Here is a 20,285-nt window from a genome sequence, read left to right as displayed (position 1 = left end):
GGGGGGGGCATTTTAAACACTATTACATACCGGTTATGTCCTTTTATTGGGTGATTGACACGAGCCATCACATGATTTAAGAGATGAATAACCAGAGGTTAGGGATCGGCTGGGGTGAACGTTAGTTAGCTAACAGTAACACATGCAGGGACCTGGCTGTTTGAAGCTTCTTCCTTAGTGTATGGTTCAAATGAGTGTACGGTCCAAATGAGATGAGTTTCTCTCATCGATAAAAGGTTAAAGGTTTTTGAACTTCCTTGATAAACGAGGAAGGCTTAAATCATATTCATAATTACTGCCAAAAAGAAGATCCATCACAGTACATACAAGTTGAGAAAATCAGAACAAAATAATGTAACAAAAAACATTTTATTTAATTCAGTTAGCAAAGGCATCTGCAAAGGTTGATTCCATGATCCCAATCCATGTCATGTAGTACATCCTTTACACAGTTTAGTCAGTAAATACAGAATGTAACTTGTCCCTCTGGATCAACTGTGGACTGTAGGACAGAGACTGTGGCTACATTATTTTTCCCGAGGCAGATCGTATTTGTGGTTAGTATACCATGAGTTGTGTACACCTGGTTAGGATACCATAAGTTGTATATGCCTGGTTAGGATACCAAGAGTTCTATGAGCCGGGCGACCACATGTACGTTCAGGCTATTCCCCAGGACTCGGTACTGCTGCTTGGTGGAAATGTTCTTTGGGATAGCTGCAAAAAAACAACACAAAATCATTACATCACATATTATCCTATGAACAAGAATAAACAGATCCTGATTTCCAGGTTAGTTTTTCCCAATATTGTCAAGAGACTAAACAGTATTATGAGAATGTCCATACCTCATTAAAATCCTTAAGAGAGTCTATTGACACATCTAAGTAACATAATGAAAAAAACACCATCAAAATCTGTCAGTTTAAGCTAAAGATATTTGTTGAATTTTTTTTTGGAATGGGCTGCGTCTCAATCCACCAAATCCGCCTATGTTGATCTTCCGCATTTGTGGTGGAAGGTGGCCGAGCTACAGCTGTGTTTGTCAGACCATGAGACATCTCGAAAATCGTTTTTCTCACGAAAACGTCTGTAGCGTCTGAATGGTTTGGCCTATAAAAGGCCAGGGGTAACTCTCTCGGTTTTGCTCTACGAACCCCATGTGTGATTGGGACTCATCTGAAGGTAACACATACAAACTAATGGAAGTAGTTTTGAGCCAACAAAAATAAGGGGTTAAATACAGTGCATTTGGAAAGTATTAAGACATTTTGTTACATTACAGCCTTATTCTGTTTTACCTCAATCTACATACAATACCTCATAATGACAAAGCAAAAACAGATTGTAGAAATGTTTGTAAATTTATTACGCTTAAAAACAGAATTACCTTATTTACATAAGTACTCAGACCCTTTACTATGAGACTCTAAATCGAGCTCAGGTGCATCCATTTCCATTGACCATCCTTGAGATGTTTCTGCAACTTGGAGTCCAAAACATTTCTGCAGCACTGAAGGTCCACAAGAACACAGTGGCCTCCATAATTCTTAAATGGAAGAAGTTTGGAACCACCAAGACTCTTCCTAGAGCTGGCTGCCCAGCCAAACTGAGCAATTATGGGAGAAGGGACTTGGTCAGGGAGGTGTCCAAGACCCCGATGGTTACTCTGACAGAGCTCCAGAGTTCCTCTGTGGAGATGGGAGAACCTTCCAGAAGGACAACCATCTCTGCAGCACTCCACCAATCAGGCCTTTATGGTAGAGTGGCCAGACGGAAGCCACTCCTCAGTAAAAGGCACATGACAGCCCACTTGGAGTTTGCCAAAAGGCACCTAAAGGACTCTCAGACCATGATAAACAAGATTGAACTTTTTGGCCTGAGCACCAAGCATCACGTCTGGAGGAAACCTGGCTCCATCCCTACGGTGGTGGATCCATCATGCTGTGGGGATGGTTTTCAGCGGCAGGGACTAGGATACTAGTCCTGATTGAGGGAAAGTAACAAAGTACAAAGAGGTCCTTGATAAAAACCTGCTCCAGAGCGCTTAGGACCTCAGATTTTGGGGGGGGGGGGGTTCACCTTACAACAGGACAATGACCCTAAGCAACAGGAAAATGATCCTAAGCACACAGCCAAGACAATGCAGGAGTGGCTTTGGGACAAGTCTAGGAATGTCCTTGAGAGGCCCAGCCAGAGCCCAGACTTAAACCCGATCGGGTCTGAATACTTACAGCAGCAGTCAAAAGTTTGGACACACCTACTCATTCAAGGGTTTTTCTTTATTTTTACTATTTTCTACATTGTAGAATAATAGTGACGACATCAACACTATGAAATAACACATATCGAATCATGTAGTAACCAAAAAAAAATAAAAAAGTGTTAAACAAATCAAAATATATTTTAGATTCTTCAAAGTATCCACCCTTTGCCTTGATGACAGCTTTGTACACTCTTGGCATACTCTCAACCAGCTTCACCTGGAATGCTTTTCCAACAGTCTTGAAGGAGTTCCCACATATGCTGAGCACTTGATGGCTGCTTTTCCTTCACTCTGTGGTCCAACTCATCCAAAACCATCCCAATTGGGTTGAGGTCGGGTGACTGTGGAGGCCAGGTCATCCGATGCAGCACTCCATCACTCTCCTTCTTGGTCAAATAGCCCTTACACAGCCTGGAGGTGTGTTGGGTCATTGTCCTGTTGAAAAACAAACGATAGTCCCACTAAGCACAAACCAGATGGGATGGCATATCACTGCAGAATGCTGTGGTAGCCATGCTGGTTAAGTATGGCATGAATTCTAAATAAATCACAGACCGTTTCACCAGCAAAGCACCTCTACACCATCACACTTCCTCCTCCATGCTTCACGGTGGGAACCACACATGCTGAGATCTGTTCAGCTACTCTGCGTCTCACAAAGATACCGTGGTTGGAACCAAAAATCTCCAATTTGTACTCATCAGACCAAAGGACAGATTTCCACCGGTCTAATGTCCATTGCTCGTGTTTCTTCGCCCAAGCAAGTCTCTTCTTCTTACTGGTGTCCTTTAGTAGTGGTTTCTTTGCAGCAATTCGACCATGAAGGCCTGATTCACGTGGTCTCCTCTGAACAGTTGATGTTGAGATGTGTCTGTTACTTGAACTCTGTGAAGCATTTATTTGTGGTGCAATCTGAGGTGCAGTTAACTCTAATGAACTTATCCTCTGCAGCAGAGGTAACTCTGGGTCTTTCTTTCCTGTGGCGGTCCTCATGAGAGCCAGTTTCATCATAGCACTTGATGGTTTTTGCAACTGCAGATTTGACACAAATTCGACTGACCTTCATGTCTTAAAGTAATGAGGGACTGTCGTTTCTTTTTGCTTATTTGAGCTGTTCTTGCTATAATATGGACTTGGTCTTTTACCAAATAGGGATATCTTCTGTATACCACCCCCTTGTCACAACACAACTGATTGGCTCAAACACATTAAGGAAAGAAATACAACAAATTAACAAGGCACACCTGTTAATTGAAATGCATTCCAGGTGACTACCTCATGAAGCTGGTTGAGAGAATTCCAAGAGTGTGCAAAGCTGTCATCAAGGCAAAGGATGGCTACTCTGAAGAATCTCAAATATATAAAATATATTTAGATTTGTTTAACATTTTTGGTTACTACATGACTACATCAGTTTTATTTTATAGTTTTCTTGTCTTCACTTTTATTCTACAACGTAGAAAATAGTAAAAATAAAGAAAAACCCTGGAATGAGTAGGTGTGTCCAAACCTTTGACTGGTACTGCATGTAAATGTTATATTTCAGTTTTTTATTTTTAATACATTTGCAAACATTTTGCAAAAACAGGTTTTGGCTTTGTCATTATGGGGTATTGTGAGTAGATTGAGGGGGGGGGACAATTTAATACATTTTAGAATAAGGCTTTAACGTAACAAAACTTTGAAAAGTCAAGGGGTCGGAATACTTTCCAAATGCACTGTATGTGTACAAATTAAATTGTATATTTCCTGAGCTTTCTTATATGTCCTAGATATAGGACAGCTAGATATAGGACAGACACTTCAAAACCTTATTCCTTATGTTTTATTTTCGACTGTCATTTTTTTTGCAATTTATGAATGTCTTAGTCGATGTGTTTCTATAGTAGTAAAGGCCAAATTCTATATCTTAACCTAAACAAACATATCTATATTTGTTTTATACCTAAAGGGGTCCAGAAATTCTAAATCCAATAGTTAAATGATCCATGATATGACCACCGTAAAATAATTCCATATGTTAGCTTAGTATTAAGATCCCTTCTTTTGTCATCCCATTAGCCCTCAGGCCCTTACTCTCTGGTCTCTCTCATCTTGTTACCTTGGCCTGCTTCCTACGTCCTCTACTCTCTAATTATATCACCCACCTAGAAAGCTCCTTACGCTAAAACCTTTGCACAGAAAAACACAGCAGCTAACTAAGCTTAGCACTCACCGTAACTAACCTGGTTACATGGAGAAAACTACCAAGTGCATAAGACTAGGCATTAGCCGTGCTGTGTTTGCTGTGACGACAATAAACTAATTAACTACTGTAGGCTGCAGGCTAGTTTTAATTTCATCACTTTGTGAGTAAGGTCCTCACATGGCCTACAGTATAAGGCCTATGATTTATGGAGTTTTGTACTGCATTTGATTGGACATATTCTTGATTAACTAACTAATCAAATAGAGGTCTTATGTTATTGGCTAATGGGTGTGTATGACTCACTGAAGTGCTTGGGGAAGCCCATGAGGTTGGCTATCTCTCTGGGGGAGAAGTAGCGGAGCTTCAACCTGGACAGCTGCTGTAGTTTCTCCTCATCAGACAGACACTCCGGTGATCTAAACGCTGCTTCCATCTGAGGGGAAACACAAAACAAAGAATATATCTGTCAGGGCAGAGCTCACCCTGTTCTCCTAGGCACACGCAACACCCTGCTCGCTTCTGCTTCCTGTCACGTTAAATGTACACATTGATACAGGTAATGGAGAAGCTAAACAGGCCTAAGACCTCCTAGACATTGCGAGGGTGGATGTATCCATAAGCTGTCTAAGAGATCTATTAGAAGACACGTGTGACTTGTGTAAGGTTGTAAGGTCAAAAACCTACATCTGTTTCCATACAGGACTGAAGCACAGAGCCTGTTCCCTCAACGTAGTGTCCATAGCTGTGGAAAAATAGGGGACACAAAATCAGAAAATACTAAAGTTTACACAAGAACGATACCAACACATGGAAAACATGTAAGGTAAAATACATGTTATACCAGGCTAGATGTAAAACTATGCTACTCTACACTGTTTTCCTGCCACTGAAATCCTTCGGCGGGCCGCCTAGTGTTTTTTCAGGTCGCCTAAGTACAAACAGTGTGAAATAAATATATTCAGTGCCTTCGGAAAGTATTCAGACCCCTTGACTTTTTCCACATTTTGTTAGGTTACAGCCTTATTCTAAAATGTATTAAATAGTTTTTTCCCCCTCAATCTGCACACAATACCCCATAATAAAAAAGCAGTTTTTGAAATTTGTGTTAATTTATTCATAATTAAAAACAGAAATATGATATTTACATAAGTATTCAGACCGTTTACTCAGTACTTTGTTGAAGCACCTTTGGCAGCGATTACAGCCTCGAGTGTTCTTGGGTGTGACGCTACAAGCTTGGCACACCTGTATTTGGGGAGTATGATGAGGAGTGTTGCTGCACAGCTATTTTCAGGTCTCTCCAGAGATGTTCGATCGGTTTCAAAAAAGCGTTTTTGCTTTGCCATTATGTGGTATTGTGTGTAGATTGCTGAGGATATGTATTTATTTAATACATTTTACAATAAGGCTGTAACGTAACAAAATGCGGAAAAATGCAAAGGGTCTGAATACTTTCCGAAGGATGGAGATATATATATATATATATTTAAAAAAATTAAATGTTACTAAAAAATGGGGATGGAAAAACGCTTTCAGTGTAAATTTAAGATGACTAAAACCAGATATGAAGTATGTAGAAAAGATAATGGACCTGTATATATTTTTTTAAATAATAGAATCTTTGAAAACTAACAATTACCTAAATAAAAGCTAGACAGTCAGGGAGAATTGAAAATTCCCAGAACAATGAATTTAGCAGTATAGATTTTGTTATGTTTGAGCAAATGTACACAGCATTAGCCATGGCAAAATGCATAGAACTGCAGGAAATTAGCTTTCGCGGTAGACTCAGCGAAATGAGGTTGCCACAAGCAGCACTGCAGATATTGAGATGAGTGAGATTTGTGTGTACGGGTTCGCTTCACACTTACAGAGTGGGAGCCACGAGACCAAAACTGGAGAAGTTGAGCCTCGCACAACGCTCTTTGTTGTTGCGGAAATTGTCCCACAATGCTGTTTACTTTCTGCATCTACGTCATATCACTAAGTCTACCTTTAAAACTGCAACATTTTCTCTCAGCTCCATAGCAGACTATGTCAAATTGCAGGAAATTCCTTTAAAGCTGCAAAAATGTCTCTCCGCTCTATGGAGAATTGTTTTGAAATGCAGAAAATTAGCTTAAAAATTCCTAAATGTCACTACACCGCCAAGATGGGGGCCTCTAAAACGTTCTCTGAAATTCAGCCGCACCAACGGGCTTACCACGCCCACCACTTAAAGCCCTTTTTGATCCAGGAAAAAAACCCTACTGTGTCTATGCTCCAGCGCAGCTTGATGCCATACCCTTTGGTGAAGCAGACAGATCTCCTGCAGGTGGGCCTGACTATATCCATGAGCAGAGCGTAGCGCAGCAAGGTCTTCGGGGGAAGGAGGTACTGCTCCATCTCCCCTTCTCCCTGGTCCTCCAGGTAGACCCTGATCTGTCTGAGGGACTGGTCTCTGTTCTGACTGCTCTTCCTCTCAGCATCCTGGGCCCGCTCCAGCTTGTACAGGATACCACCTTCATCTTCCTTGTGATCTTCCTCTTGGTAGGCAGTTGTAGTGGGACTAGGTGAGATTGGAGAACTGGGCTCTAATAAGACCTTGTCTGCGGGGTGCGGGAAACCTTCCTGGATCTGGTCATGGGAGGAAATAAGTTCACCTCACATTGTTTAGTTGGTTATGACAAATACATAAAACCAGGATGTTGTCTACAAAATGTATATGAAGACAATGGTGCCCAAAGTGTATGGAGCTACTGTCCTTCAGGAATGCAAAGTAGACATCATTACATGTAGTTAGGTACATCATATCCATAACATAATACAGACTGATGTTAAGGTGACCGGGCCCCACCTCTGAAGTGGTGTGGAAGGAGAAAGATCCTGGTGGAGCTTTGGCAATCATGAAATACCGGAGTCTGGAGTTGGGCATCCCCAGCTGTGAACAGAGATAGACAGAATGAAAATGGGTAAGCTCACTATGCTGCTCATCATTTTAGTGTAAGCAAATGTAAAGAAAGGTGATGTCTTACACATGTAGGAGAAACCATGAGCTCCTGATAGTTGTATCCACATTCCTTTAGCGTTTTCACCAAAGAGTCTCTAGGCAGAGTAGAAAAAAACTATTCAGACATCACTCTTGGCATACCTTTTGCCATCTCACAGACAATGTAAGATCATATTTTTTTATAAGACTGTAGTAAATGCACTGTACATGACAGTTGAGAAGTAAAGGGGCTTTAGAGAAGTGATGTGGTAACCGAAATCGAAAAAATAGCATTTAGCTGAAAAATGTATAGGCCTACAGGACTTCGTAGAGAACTAGGCTCTCTGGTGCTCAGAGAAAGTTTTGTACACTGATCTGATCCACAGCGACAGAGAAAGGCTAAACACACAGCCTGTCCCGGGACCCCATTGGCCACCAACAGGGTAACTATGGTGACCTTCCAGAGCAGGGGAACCCGTCTCCATGGTTACCTGGCGGAGGACGTCTCAAAGCCTTTCACATTCTCCAGCAGAATGAAGCGTGGCAACTTGATGAGCCTACAGGGAGAAATGAGGGTCAAACCACACACCATGTATTTATTCATAAAAAAATAAACATAATTCAGAGAGGTGAATTCATATTGATGCTAATATTATTACACTCTGAATGTGCAATATGCAACAGAATATGATTACATCAGTCTATCTATGAACAGAATGTAATGAGTAAGAAAATGACATGGTCACGATGGTGTCGAACAATGGTTTCAGTGACCAGGAACTGAATCAATGACTCCAGAAATAGCTACTAACTAGGCAACAAAGAGGGGAAACTGAGTAACTACAGTGGAGGAAAAGAATGAATGAACTTCAATCATATGGCTAGAAATAGTACAAAACAGAGTAGGCCCATTAGCTACCTATAAAACAAACAAGGCCTTGGAAAGAGAGACCAAGTGGAAAGATGAATAGGGAGTGTAAATGTATGTGTCTAACCTTGGTAGAAGGTCCAGGATGTAGAGAAAGCTCTTGGTTCTGGGGTCAGATATGTCACCTTGTAATCCAATCCTACAGAGAGGAAGACGATTGCAGTGTCCCTTCATCAACACATCTATGAACTAACGGAGATTATCTGTAAATGCTAACACCAGATCTTAGGCACGTGTATACACTAGAGTTCGACCAATTAAATCGGAATGGCCGATTAATTAGGGCCAATTTCAAGTTCTCATAACAAATCGGTATTTGGACACCGATTGTGGCTGATTTGTTTTTTATATGATTTTTTTACACCTTTATTTAACTAGGCAAGTCAGTTAAGAACACATTCTTATTTTCAATGACGGCCTAGGAACGGTGGGTTAACTGCCTTGTTCAGGGGCAGAACAACAGATTTTTACCTTGTCAGCTCGGGGATTCGTTTTTGCAACCTTATGGTTACTAGTCCAACGCTCTAACAACCTGCCTTACATTGCACTCCACGAGGAGCCTGCATGGCAGGCTGACTACCTGTTACGCGAGGGCAGCAAGAAGCCAAGGTAAGTTGCTAGCTAGCATTAAACTTATCTTATAAAAAACAATCAATCTTAACATAATCACTAGTTACCTACACATGGTTGATGATATTACAAGTTTATCGAGCGTGTCCTGCGTTGCATATAATCGATGCGGTGCCTGTTAATTTCTCATCGAATCAGCCTACTTCGCCAAACGGGTGATGAGTTAACAAGCGCATTTGCGAAAAAAGCACTATCGTTGCACCAATGTGTACCTAACCATAAACATCAATGCCTTTCTTTAAAACCAATACACAAGTATATACTTTTAAACCTGCATATTTAGTTAATATTGCCTGCTAACATGAATTTCTTATAACTAGGGAAATTGTGTCACTTCTCTTGCGTTCCGTGCAAGCGTCAGGGTATATGCAGCAGTTTGGGCCGCCTGGCTCGTTGCAAACTGTGTGAAGTCCATTTATTCCTAACAAAGACCGTAATTAATTTGCCAGAATTGTACATAATTATGACATAACATTGAAGGTTGTACAATGTAACAGCAATATTTAGACTTAGGGATGCCATCCGTTAGATAAAATACGGAACGGTTCCGTATTTCACTGAAAGAATAAATGTTTTGTTTTCTAAATGATAGTTTCCGGATTCGACCGTATTAATGACCAAAGGCTCATATTTCTGTGTGTTATTATGTTATAATTAAGTCTATGATTTGATAGAGCAGTCTGACTGAGCGATGGTAGGCAGCAGCAGGCTCGTAAGCATTCATTCAAACAGCATTTCCGTGCGTTTGCCAGCAGCTCTTCACTGTGCTTCAAGCATTGAGCTGTTTATGACTTCAAGCCTATCAACTCCCGAGATTAGGCTGGTGTAACCGATGTGAAATGGCTAGCTAGTTAGCAGGGTGCGCGCTAATAGCGTTTCAAACGTCACTCGCTCTGAGACTTGGAGTAGTTGTTCCCCTTGCTCTGCAAGGGCCGCGGCTTTTGTGGAGCGATGGGTAACAATGCTTCGAGGGTGGCTGTTGTCGATGTGTACCTGGTTCGAGCCCAGGTAGGGGAGAGAGGGACGGAAGCTATACTGTTACACTGGCAATACTAAAGTGCCTATAATAACATTCAATAGTCAAAGGTATATGAAATACAAATGGTATAGTATAGCTATAATAACCTCAACCTAAAACTTCTTACCTGGGAATATTGAAGACTCATATTAAAAGGAACCACCAGCTTTCATATGTTCTCATGTTCTGAGCAAGCAACTTAAACATTAGCTTTTTTACATGGCACATATTGCACTTTTACTTTCTTCTCCAACACTTTGTTTTTGCATTATTTAAACCAAATTGAACATTAATTATTTGAGGCTAAATTGATTTGATTGATGTATTATATTATGTTAAAATAAAAGTGTTCATTCAGTATTGTTGTAATTGTCATTATTACAACAAAAAAATAATTATATATATGACCGAAAATAAAAAAAATATCAGCCCATTGATTGGTATCGGCTTTTTTTGGTCCTCCAATAATCGGTATCGGCGTTGAAAAATCATAATCGGTCGACCTCTAGTACACACACACACACACACACAGGCACATACCTAGTGAAAGGTTGGCATGGAGGGCTCATCAAGATCATATCAAATGACAATTTGTTGAAATCATCCAATGTCATTCCCTGAAACCAAACAAAAATACTTTGATTTAAGCTACACAAAATGACAGATAAAAATAAATAAAAAACAGATAAAAAACAGCATTTCATCTTCTACTCAAAGCTGTGATTGTGCTATGGCAATATGACTGATTGACAGCTTTCTATTTAAGCCATAGCTACTGTATAAGACTGATTATGAAAGCAACTAACTAACTAATTATATATATATATATATATATATATATATTAGACTTGTGGAGATGTACAATCTTTTTTCTGAGGTCTTGGCTGATTTCTTTTGATTTTCCCATGATGTCAAGCACAGAGGCACTGAGTTTGAACGTAGGCCTTGAAATACATACACAGGTACACCTCCAATTGACTCAAATGATGTAAATTAGCCTATTAGAAGCTTCTAAAGCCATGACATCATTTTCTAGAATTTTCCTAGCTGTTTAAAGGCACAGTCAACTTTGTGTATGTAAACTTCTGACCCACTGGAATTGTGATACAGTGAATTATAAGTGAAATAATCTGTAAACAATTGGTGAAAAAATTACTTGTGTCACGCACAAAGTAGATGTCCTAACCGACTTACCAAAACTATAGTTTGTTAACAAGAAATTTGTGGAGTGGTTGAAAAACAAGTTTTAATGACTCCAACCTAAGTGTATGTAAACTTCCGACTTCAACTGTATGCATGCATGCATGTATATTAGTGTACCAAACATTAAGAACACCTTCCTAATATTGAGTTGCACCCCCCTTTTGCCCTCAGAACAGCCTCAATTCATCAGGGCATGGACTCTATAAGGCATTGAAAGTGTCTCACGGATGCCGGCCCATGTTGACTCCAATGCTTCCCACAGTTGTATCAAGTTGGCTGGATGTCCTTTGGATGGTGGACCATTCTTGATACACAAAGGAAAATATTGAGCATGAAACCCCCAGCAGCTTTGCAGTTCTTGACACAAACTGGTGCGCCTGGCACCTACAACCACACCCCGTTCAAAGGCACTTATGTTAAATCTTTGTCTTGCCCATTCACCATCTGCATAGGACACAGAAACAATCCATGTCTCAATTGTCTCAAGGCTTAAAAATCCTTATTTAACCGGTCTCCTCCCCTTAATCTACACTGATTGAAGTGACATCACTAAAGGAATCATAGCTTTTACCTGGTCAGTCTATGTCATGGAAACCTACTCAGTGTAAGTCTATGTGTAACCATTAACTCTCAGTGGTATGCCCATAACATTAGTCTCTATTTTTACAACCAATAAAAGATTTGGTAACATCATACTAAAAGCCTGCAGGTATACTGCTGTTTAATGTGTTATAAGCACGCAGGCTTATGAGCCTTTATATTGTCTTTTTATGTCCCTGGATTTAAGACACTACAACAACATAATTTCCATTTACTTCTGGGCAATTCTATGGAAAGGGAAGCAGGCCTGGTCACTTTAAAAGCATGCATGGTAAACAAAAAACATTGCTTAACAAACCATACAACTCTATGCAAAATGACTGGGCCTACTTTGAAACTGTACACAGTAAATGCAGATGCAAAGTTTGGTAACAGAATTACAGTAAAATCTCCTAAAATGTTATTCTGTTACCAAACTTTGCATCTGCACATTTCTTCCTGTAAAACCTGCCTGTATCACAACTGGCCGTGATTGGGAGTCCTATAGGGCCCACCGCCGTCTGGGTTTGGCGGTCATTGTGTGTGTGTGTGTGTGTGTGTGTACCAAAAATGTGCTTTTTTTTTTCAAAAACAAGGACACTTATATATATATATATATTTAGAAGTGTCCTTGTTTTTGGCCTCTGTATGCCTATGTAGATATTCCATTAAAAACCAGCCGTTTCCAGCTACAATAGTCATTTACACCATTAACAATGTTTACACTGTATTTCTGATCAATTTGATGTTATTTTAATGGACCAAAAATGGACCAAAAATGTGATCAAAAATGTGATCATTTTTGGTCCATTAAAATAACATCAAATTGATCAGAAATACAGTGTAAACATTGTTAATGTTGTAAATGACTATTGTAGCTGGAAACGGCTGGTTTTTAATGGAATATCTACATAGGCATACAGAGGCCAATTATCAGCAACCATCACTCCTGTGTTCCAATGGCACGTTGTGTTAGCTAATCCAAGTTTATCATTTTAAAAGGCTAATTGATCATTAGAAAACCCTTTTGCAATTATGTTAGCACAGCTGAAAACTGTTGTCCTGATTAAAGAAGCAATACAACTGGCCTTCTTTAGACCAGTTGAGTATTTGGAGCATCAGCATTTGTGGGTTCGATTACAGGCTCAAATTGGCCAGAACGAAATAACTTTCTTCTGAAACTCATCAGTATATTCTTGTTCTGAGAAATTAAGGCTATTCCATGTGAGAAATTACCAAGAAACTGAAGATCTCGTACAACACTGTGTACTACTCCCTTCACAGAACAGTGCAAACTGTCTCTAACCAGAATAGAAAGAGAAGTGGGAGGCCACAGTGCACACAGAGCAAGAGGACAAGTGCATTAGAGTGTCTAGTTTGAGAAACAGATGCCTCACAAGTCCTCAACTGGCAGTTTCTTTCAAAAACAAGGACATTTCTAAGTGACCCCAAACTTTTCAACGGTAGTGGAAATAAAAAAAAAATAAAAAAATGTGTTTTGGTAAAATTTGTTAAAAACAGTAATTGTGCATAGAGTTCTCTGGTTGGTTAAACTTTAAAATCAATGTTTTTTGTTTGTTATATATTTTAAAGTGGAAAAAAAAGAAAAGTCTGGGCATAATTCTGCTTTCACCGAAACTCTGGGCTAATTTGAAGAGTGACGCATAGACCTATAACAGCATGAATATTCTATCCTGTTAGGAAGACAGTGCAAGTTGTGCATCATGTCTGACTGGATGCTGACAGAGCAGACAACCTTTACCCCTCACTTAACCTGCTCCTCAGTTACTAAATTACCCCAAACAGCCTATTAAAAACACAAGTCATGGGATGATGTAGGGAAAAGCTAAATAAACAAAACATCCTAGACTATGCAACACTAAAGGAGTCGGCCCTATCTCTCAATGGGTATTCCACCAAGTCAGTGCCTTTTGAGAAACTTTGAAAAAACTTTGGATTTCACACAGTTTTTACATTCTGTCATAAAGAGCACATGTTTAATTTAATTTAAAAAAAACATGTTTTCCCCATCTCAAGAGGTTAAATAAAGAATGACTATAGTAAGTGCCAAATAAAGTAACAAGGTTGACGATTTCCTCATAAATCAGCCATAAATCAATCCCCTTGTGACAGGGGGAATGGATGGTTGGGCAGGAAGTGGCAATTGAATGCAAGCTTCACAAAGAAATGTAATTGTTAAAACATTTCTAGCCTGTATCTATGCGCAACTTGGTTGATGTGTTATGCTCGACCAGCTGAGTTTTCCAGCACAAAACAGCAAATGGCCAAAAAGAATAGAACCAGCTCACCTGCTTTTACACTATGATTTGAGTAGATGATCAATGTTTCTTTATCATTACATTTTTTTAAAGGAATAGTTTCCATATTAAAAAGCGAGTTCAGTTCACGTAACAGGGTTGGCCTTAAAATTAGGGACAGAAGTAAATTAATCAGTAGGCTAATAATCACATGAAATTGCCTAAATATGAATCTTTATAAATGACTGTCAAAACAACAAAATAACCACAGCTTTACAATGATGTTGAAAACATGGAGAAATGTTAGGGTTAAGTGGGTTCAAATCTTCCTAGAAGTAACAGAGGGTGCACAGAGGGACATGTCAAAATGTGGAATTTTGACCCTTTAGTAAGTCTATATTTATATTAAAACCTCTTATGGACAGGCGTTCCGCTCGCCAATATCCAATGGTAGCGCCTGGCGCGAAATACGAAAAACCTTAAAAATGCTATAATTTCAATTTCTCAAACATATGACTATTTTACACCATTTGAAAGACTCTCCTTTATCTAACCACATTGTCCGATTTCAAAAAGGCTATACAGCGAAAGCAAAACATTAGATTATGTCAGGAGAGTACCCAGCCAGAAATAATCACACACCCATTTTTCAAGCTAGCATATATGTCACAAAAACCAAAACCACAGCTAAATGCAGCACTAACCTTTGATGATCTCCATCAGATGACACTCCTAGGACATTATGTTATACAATACATGCATGTTTTGTTCAATCAAGTTCATATTTATATCAAAAACCAGCTTTTTACATTAGCATGTTTTGTTCAGAACTAGCATACCCACCGAAAACTTCCGGTGAATTTACTAAATTACTCACGATAAACGTTGACAAAAAACATAACAATTATTTTAAGAATTATAGATACAGAACTCCTTTATGCAATCTCGGTGTCAGATTTTAAAATAGCTTTTCGGTGAAAGCACATTTTGCAATATTCTGAGTAGATAGCCAAGCCATCACGGCTAGCTATTTTGACACCCACCAAGTTTGGCACTCACCAAACTCAGATTTACTATAAGAAGAATTGGATTCCCTTTGCTTGTCTTCGTCAGAATGCACTCCCAGGACTTCTACTTCAACAACCAATGTTGTTTTGGTTCCAAATAATCCATAGTTATATCCAAATACCTCCGTTTTGTTCGTGCGTTCAAGTTACTATCCGAAGGGTGACGCGCCGGCCATTGTTCTCAGAAGGACCACTCTCCAAAACCCCTGCTGTTTTTCGCCCAGAGACTGCAGAGCTATCATTCCATGTTCTGGCACCTTCCTAGAGTCAATGAAAGCCTTAGAAAATGTCACGTTACAGCAGAGATCCTGTATTTTCGATAAAGAGGCTATAGAAGGACAAGAAATGGACAGACAGGGCACTTCGGATATAGAATCTTCTCAGGTTTTGGCCTGCCATATGAGTTCTGTTATACTCACAGACACCATTCAAACGGTTTTAGAAACTTTAGGGTGTTTTCTATCCAAATCTACTAATTATATGCATATTCTAGTTTCTGGGCAGGAGTAATAACCAGATTAAATCGGGTACGTTTTTTATCCGGGCGTGAAAATACTGCCCCCTATCCCATTTACATTACATTTACATTTAAGTCATTTAGCAGACGCTCTTATCCAGAGCGACTTACAAATTGGAAACCAAACAAGACTTGTGAAAGGTAAGTTGAATCCTTTCAAGCGACGTTGAAAAATAGACCTGAAACTTTTCTTTCATAGGCATTTCTGTTTACTTCCGATAGCCTTTGTTCCAGAGAGACACAGCAATTCAATCATAATGGCACCAGCGGTAGAGCACCCCCATTTTCCAATATTCCTTCAACACATTGTACAGGTTTAAAAATAACAATTGATCACTTGGACTGTATATTTCGCAAAATGTACTTAACAGCAGACAAAAAAAAACCTAAAAAAAAATACACATATCATTTTGCATATTATGAGACCTGTTCAAGTCCCTCAACCTATGGTAGATTTAATACATGTCCCAAAATCCCAAACAGGTTAACAATCTGATTGAATTAGCCATATGGTCTATATTAAAAAGGGCACTTCATTTAATATAACAGGCTTTTAAAATGCTCTATTTGTGCACAATTTCTACTTAAAATATCAAATGGACACGAAAGGCATTCATTTTGTGGTATGCGCCCACTATTAATAAAGCATATTTATCCAAATTAACAATCTTGTGTTTATAACAGCTACTCCTGTAGGACTAGGCTAATTGACAATAATTCCATGTTGGTTTCTATTATCCAGGTCAAAGATCAGTTAAACTCATCTAACAATAGTTACACTGAAATGACTGAATTATCTGCACGAGTCAGCAAAGTGCTTCCTTTTGAAACGAAGAGAAAATTTAGAAGGTTAAAGCTTAAAAGAAATGTTCCGGAACTTTGGCGACTACTAAGTATTTTTTAAACCACCCGCTTTGGGCTGGATGTGTCAATGTGTAGTTCATAATTTATGAGCAGAATTACTGTCTTGCCTTAATTAGCCACGAAATCCCTAGTTTGCAAGTTACTGCTTTTCTGGAAGCTGCGCCATTTTCCCTACATTTTGTCTGGGCTAATTTGAAGAGAGTGACACATATACCTATAACTGTTTGACTATTCTACAGTGAGGGAAAGAAGTATTTGATCCCCTGCTGATTTTGTACGTTTGCCCACTGACAAAGAAATGATCAGTCTTTAATTTTAAATGGTAGGTTTATTTGAACAGTGAGAGACAGAATAACAACAACAAAAAAATCCAGAAAAACATGTCAAAAATGTTATAAATTGATTCGCATTTTAACGAGGGAAATAAGTGTTTGACCCCCTCTCAATCAGAAAGATTTCTGGCTCCCAGGTGTCTTTTAGTCAGGTAACGAGCTGAGATTAGGAGCACACTCTTAAAGGGAGTGCTTCTAATCTCAGCTTGTTACCTGTATAAAAAGACACCTGTCCACAGAAGCAATCAATCAATCAGATTCCAAACTCTCCACCATGGCCAAGACCAAAGAGCTCTCCAAGGATGTCAGGGACAAGATTGTAGACCTACACAAGGCTTGAATGGGCTACAAGAACATCGCCAAGCAGCTTGATGAGAAGGTGACAACAGTTGGTGCGATTATTCGCAAATGGAAGAAACACAGAAGAACTGTCAATCTCCCTTGGCCTGGGGCTCCATGCAAGATCTCACCTCGTGGAGTTGCAATGATCATGAGAACGGTGAGGAATCAGCCCAGAACGACACGAGAGGATCTTGTCAATGATCTCAAGGCAGCTGGGACCATAGTCACCAAGAAAACAATTGGTAACACACTACGCAGTGAAGGACTGAAATCCTGCAGCGCCCGCAAGGTCTCCCTGCTCAAGAAAGCACATATACATGCCCGTCTGAAGTTTGCCAATGAACATCTGAATGTTTCAGAGGACAACTGGGTGAAAGTGTTGTGGTCAGATGAGACCAAAATGGAGCTCTTTGGCATCAACTCAACTCGCCGTGTTTGGAGGAGGAGGAATACTGCCTATGACCCCAAGAACACCATCTCCACCGTCAAACATGGAGGTGGAAACATTATGCTTTGGGGGTGTTTTTATGCTAAGGGGACAGGACAACTTCACCGCATCAAAGGGACGATGGACGGGGCCATGTACCGTCAAATATTGGGTGAGAACCTCCTTCCCTCGGCCAGGGCATTGAAAATAGGTCGTGGATGGGTATTCCAGCATGACAATGACCCAAAACACACGGCCAAGGCAACAAAGGAGTGGCTCAAGAAGAAGCACATTAAGGTCCTGGAGTGGCCTAGCTAGTCTCCAGACCTTAATCCCATAGAAAATCTGTGGAGGGAGCTGAAGGTTCGAGTTGCCAAACGTCAGCCTCGAAACCTTAAAGACTTGGAGAAGATCTGTAAAGAGGAGTGGGACAAAATCCCTCCTGAGATGTGTGCAAACCTGGTGGCCAACTACAAGAAACGTCTGACCTCTGATTGCCAACAAGGGTTTTGCCACCAAGTACTAAGTCATGTTTTGCAGAGGGGTCAAATACTTATTTCTGTCATTAAAATGCAAATCAAGTTATAACATTTTTGACATGTTTTTCTGGATTTTTTTGTTGTTATTCTGTCTCTCACTGTTGAAATAAACCTACCATTAAAATTATAGACTGATCATTTCTTCGTCAGTGGGCAAACATACAAAATCAGCAGGGGATCAAATACTTTTTTCCCCTCACTGTATATTATTAGGAAGACAGTGCACGTTGTTCATCATCACTGACTGGATGCTGACAGAGCAGACAACCCTACATTTTCCTCCATGTGGGCCAGCCCCCTAGCAATTCAAATTCTAGCCAATGAACATCAGCCCCTCACCATTTGAGTGACCGCTAGCAAGAGGCACACAGCAGAGTGAGCAAGAGAGAATCGATGTGGTTCACATATGTGAAGTAGTACACCATTTTCAGGGACCACTTTTGGCTCTTGAGGATACTTTCAGAACTATTGGCTAAAAAGTATACACATGTACCGGATAATCTCTTTAACCTAAAATCGCTGGTTGTTTGAGAGACTTTAGTAAGACTTCTCATATCCTTTAATTTTAGCCTTGGTACTTTGAATGTCTGAATGTCTCTCAAAGTACAGGTGTATGTGGCTTAACATGAGCTGACAATTTCAGTTAAATTGTTTATTTCCTTTGGTTAAGTGTGCCCCTGAAGTGTAGCCTGTTGGTTAAGAATGCAGTATGGCAACTCTTGTGAACCCGGGACCTCAGTGGTCTAAGAGTGCTCACCTCTATGGTCTTGGGAAGTAAAGGAGTGTTGGGGAAGTTGTGTTTGTAGATCTCATTGGCTGTGGTGTTCACATCCACTGCAGCTACCACCTTTGCTGCCACACCACTCTCTGCGCAGAGAAAGAAATAGGAGTGTAAATCAACATGAAACTGACTTGTCTAGTTAAATAAAGGTTAAATAAAAAAAATACAAAAGATGGACAGCTAACTTACAACAGTAGGCACTAAGGTCTAGTGGTTTGCTGATGAGCCTGGTAAGCTAACGATCAACAGGTATTGTCCCATAGACTTTATGAATACCGACAGTGACACCTGTTGTAAGCCAAAGCATGACAGGCCGCGTCAACCTTCGGATTCCAAATTAACGTCACTCTCTGAGCAAAGTGTACACTCGTTCACTTCCTTTCACTGAATTGAAAGGAAATGACTGGTATAACTAATATGGTAAGAATTCCCGCTAGCCATGCTTCCACTAACGAAGTAAACTCCACAGTTGAAACTTCTTTCACCATGGAGTGGAGTTTAGTCCGCTATGCCTCCACCAATCCAATGCTTTAAGATTTGTGGGGAGTAGTGAACGAGTGCACACTTCAAGAAAAAAATATATATTATTGGAATGAAAAAGGGTTAGTTGGCTGGACAGGTGCTATTAACCTTGGTTAATTGAACATGAGCGAAAGTTAGGGTAAATTAACGAGATTAATAACTAGGCGAGAAGCTAGCTTCAAATCAATTTCCAGTCATCTTTGCAAACAATAACTTAGTATTTCAACTCCAATTAAGAACAAGATAACGCTAGCTATCAACAGTAAGAAAACCATTCACTTGTTACCGTTAGCGGACGCGGCTAGCAATTTTATAGCATGCTTGGACACAACAAGACAGACTCACAAGTGACTAACTACATATTTCACATAACGTTACCTGTTAATGCATAATGCATTCCCCCGATCCCGCTGTACAATTCTAGTACTCTGAGGTTTTCCATGTTTTGTCCCAAGTTGAGCTATCTAGGTTTGACAGCATACACATTGTAAACAAGATAACGCATTACTGGTGCGTTTCCGATCAGAGTAGAGTACTAAAAGAAAGGTTCCGGATATTAAAGTTCCGCACACGCACTTAAATGTGTACTATGTAATTTGCATAGACATTATCTGTAAACACTGTGTAAATAGTTAGGCTGCTAATTATATTAGGCGACATGCGGTTTATAAATATGTAATACACTGTAATGTCATTAGTTAAAAATGTGTGATTTTCTATTATATTCTGTTCTATTGTATTTTATTCTAATTAAGCCTACATTATATCCTAAAACCTGCCTGAAATTATTTTCTACCTTGCTAAAATAGACACATGCTATATCAGGAAACAGTCAGCTTTAATAGTTTTCATGTCA

General features: G+C 39.7%; 1 protein-coding gene across 1 annotated transcript; it reads right to left on the bottom strand.

The window, feature by feature from the left end:
• Positions 1-350: 350 nt before the first annotated feature.
• On the bottom strand, positions 351-19,959 carry trdmt1 (tRNA aspartic acid methyltransferase 1). Its single transcript, XM_014157414.2, has 11 exons — positions 19,808-19,959; positions 18,884-18,993; positions 10,539-10,615; positions 8,418-8,489; positions 7,914-7,979; positions 7,469-7,538; positions 7,291-7,374; positions 6,739-7,070; positions 5,139-5,196; positions 4,758-4,887; positions 351-717 (listed from the first exon to the last, which is right to left on the bottom strand). The coding sequence occupies exons 1-11, from the start codon at positions 19,869-19,871 to the stop codon at positions 617-619; spliced, it is 1,164 nt and encodes a 387-aa protein (XP_014012889.1). The 5' UTR covers positions 19,872-19,959; the 3' UTR covers positions 351-616.
• Between the last annotated feature and the right edge of the window lie 326 nt (positions 19,960-20,285).

Source organism: Salmo salar, chromosome ssa19 (genome assembly GCF_905237065.1).
Source record: "Salmo salar chromosome ssa19, Ssal_v3.1, whole genome shotgun sequence".
NCBI lineage: Eukaryota > Metazoa > Chordata > Actinopteri > Salmoniformes > Salmonidae > Salmo > Salmo salar.
This window is presented reverse-complemented; position numbering and strand designations above follow the sequence as displayed.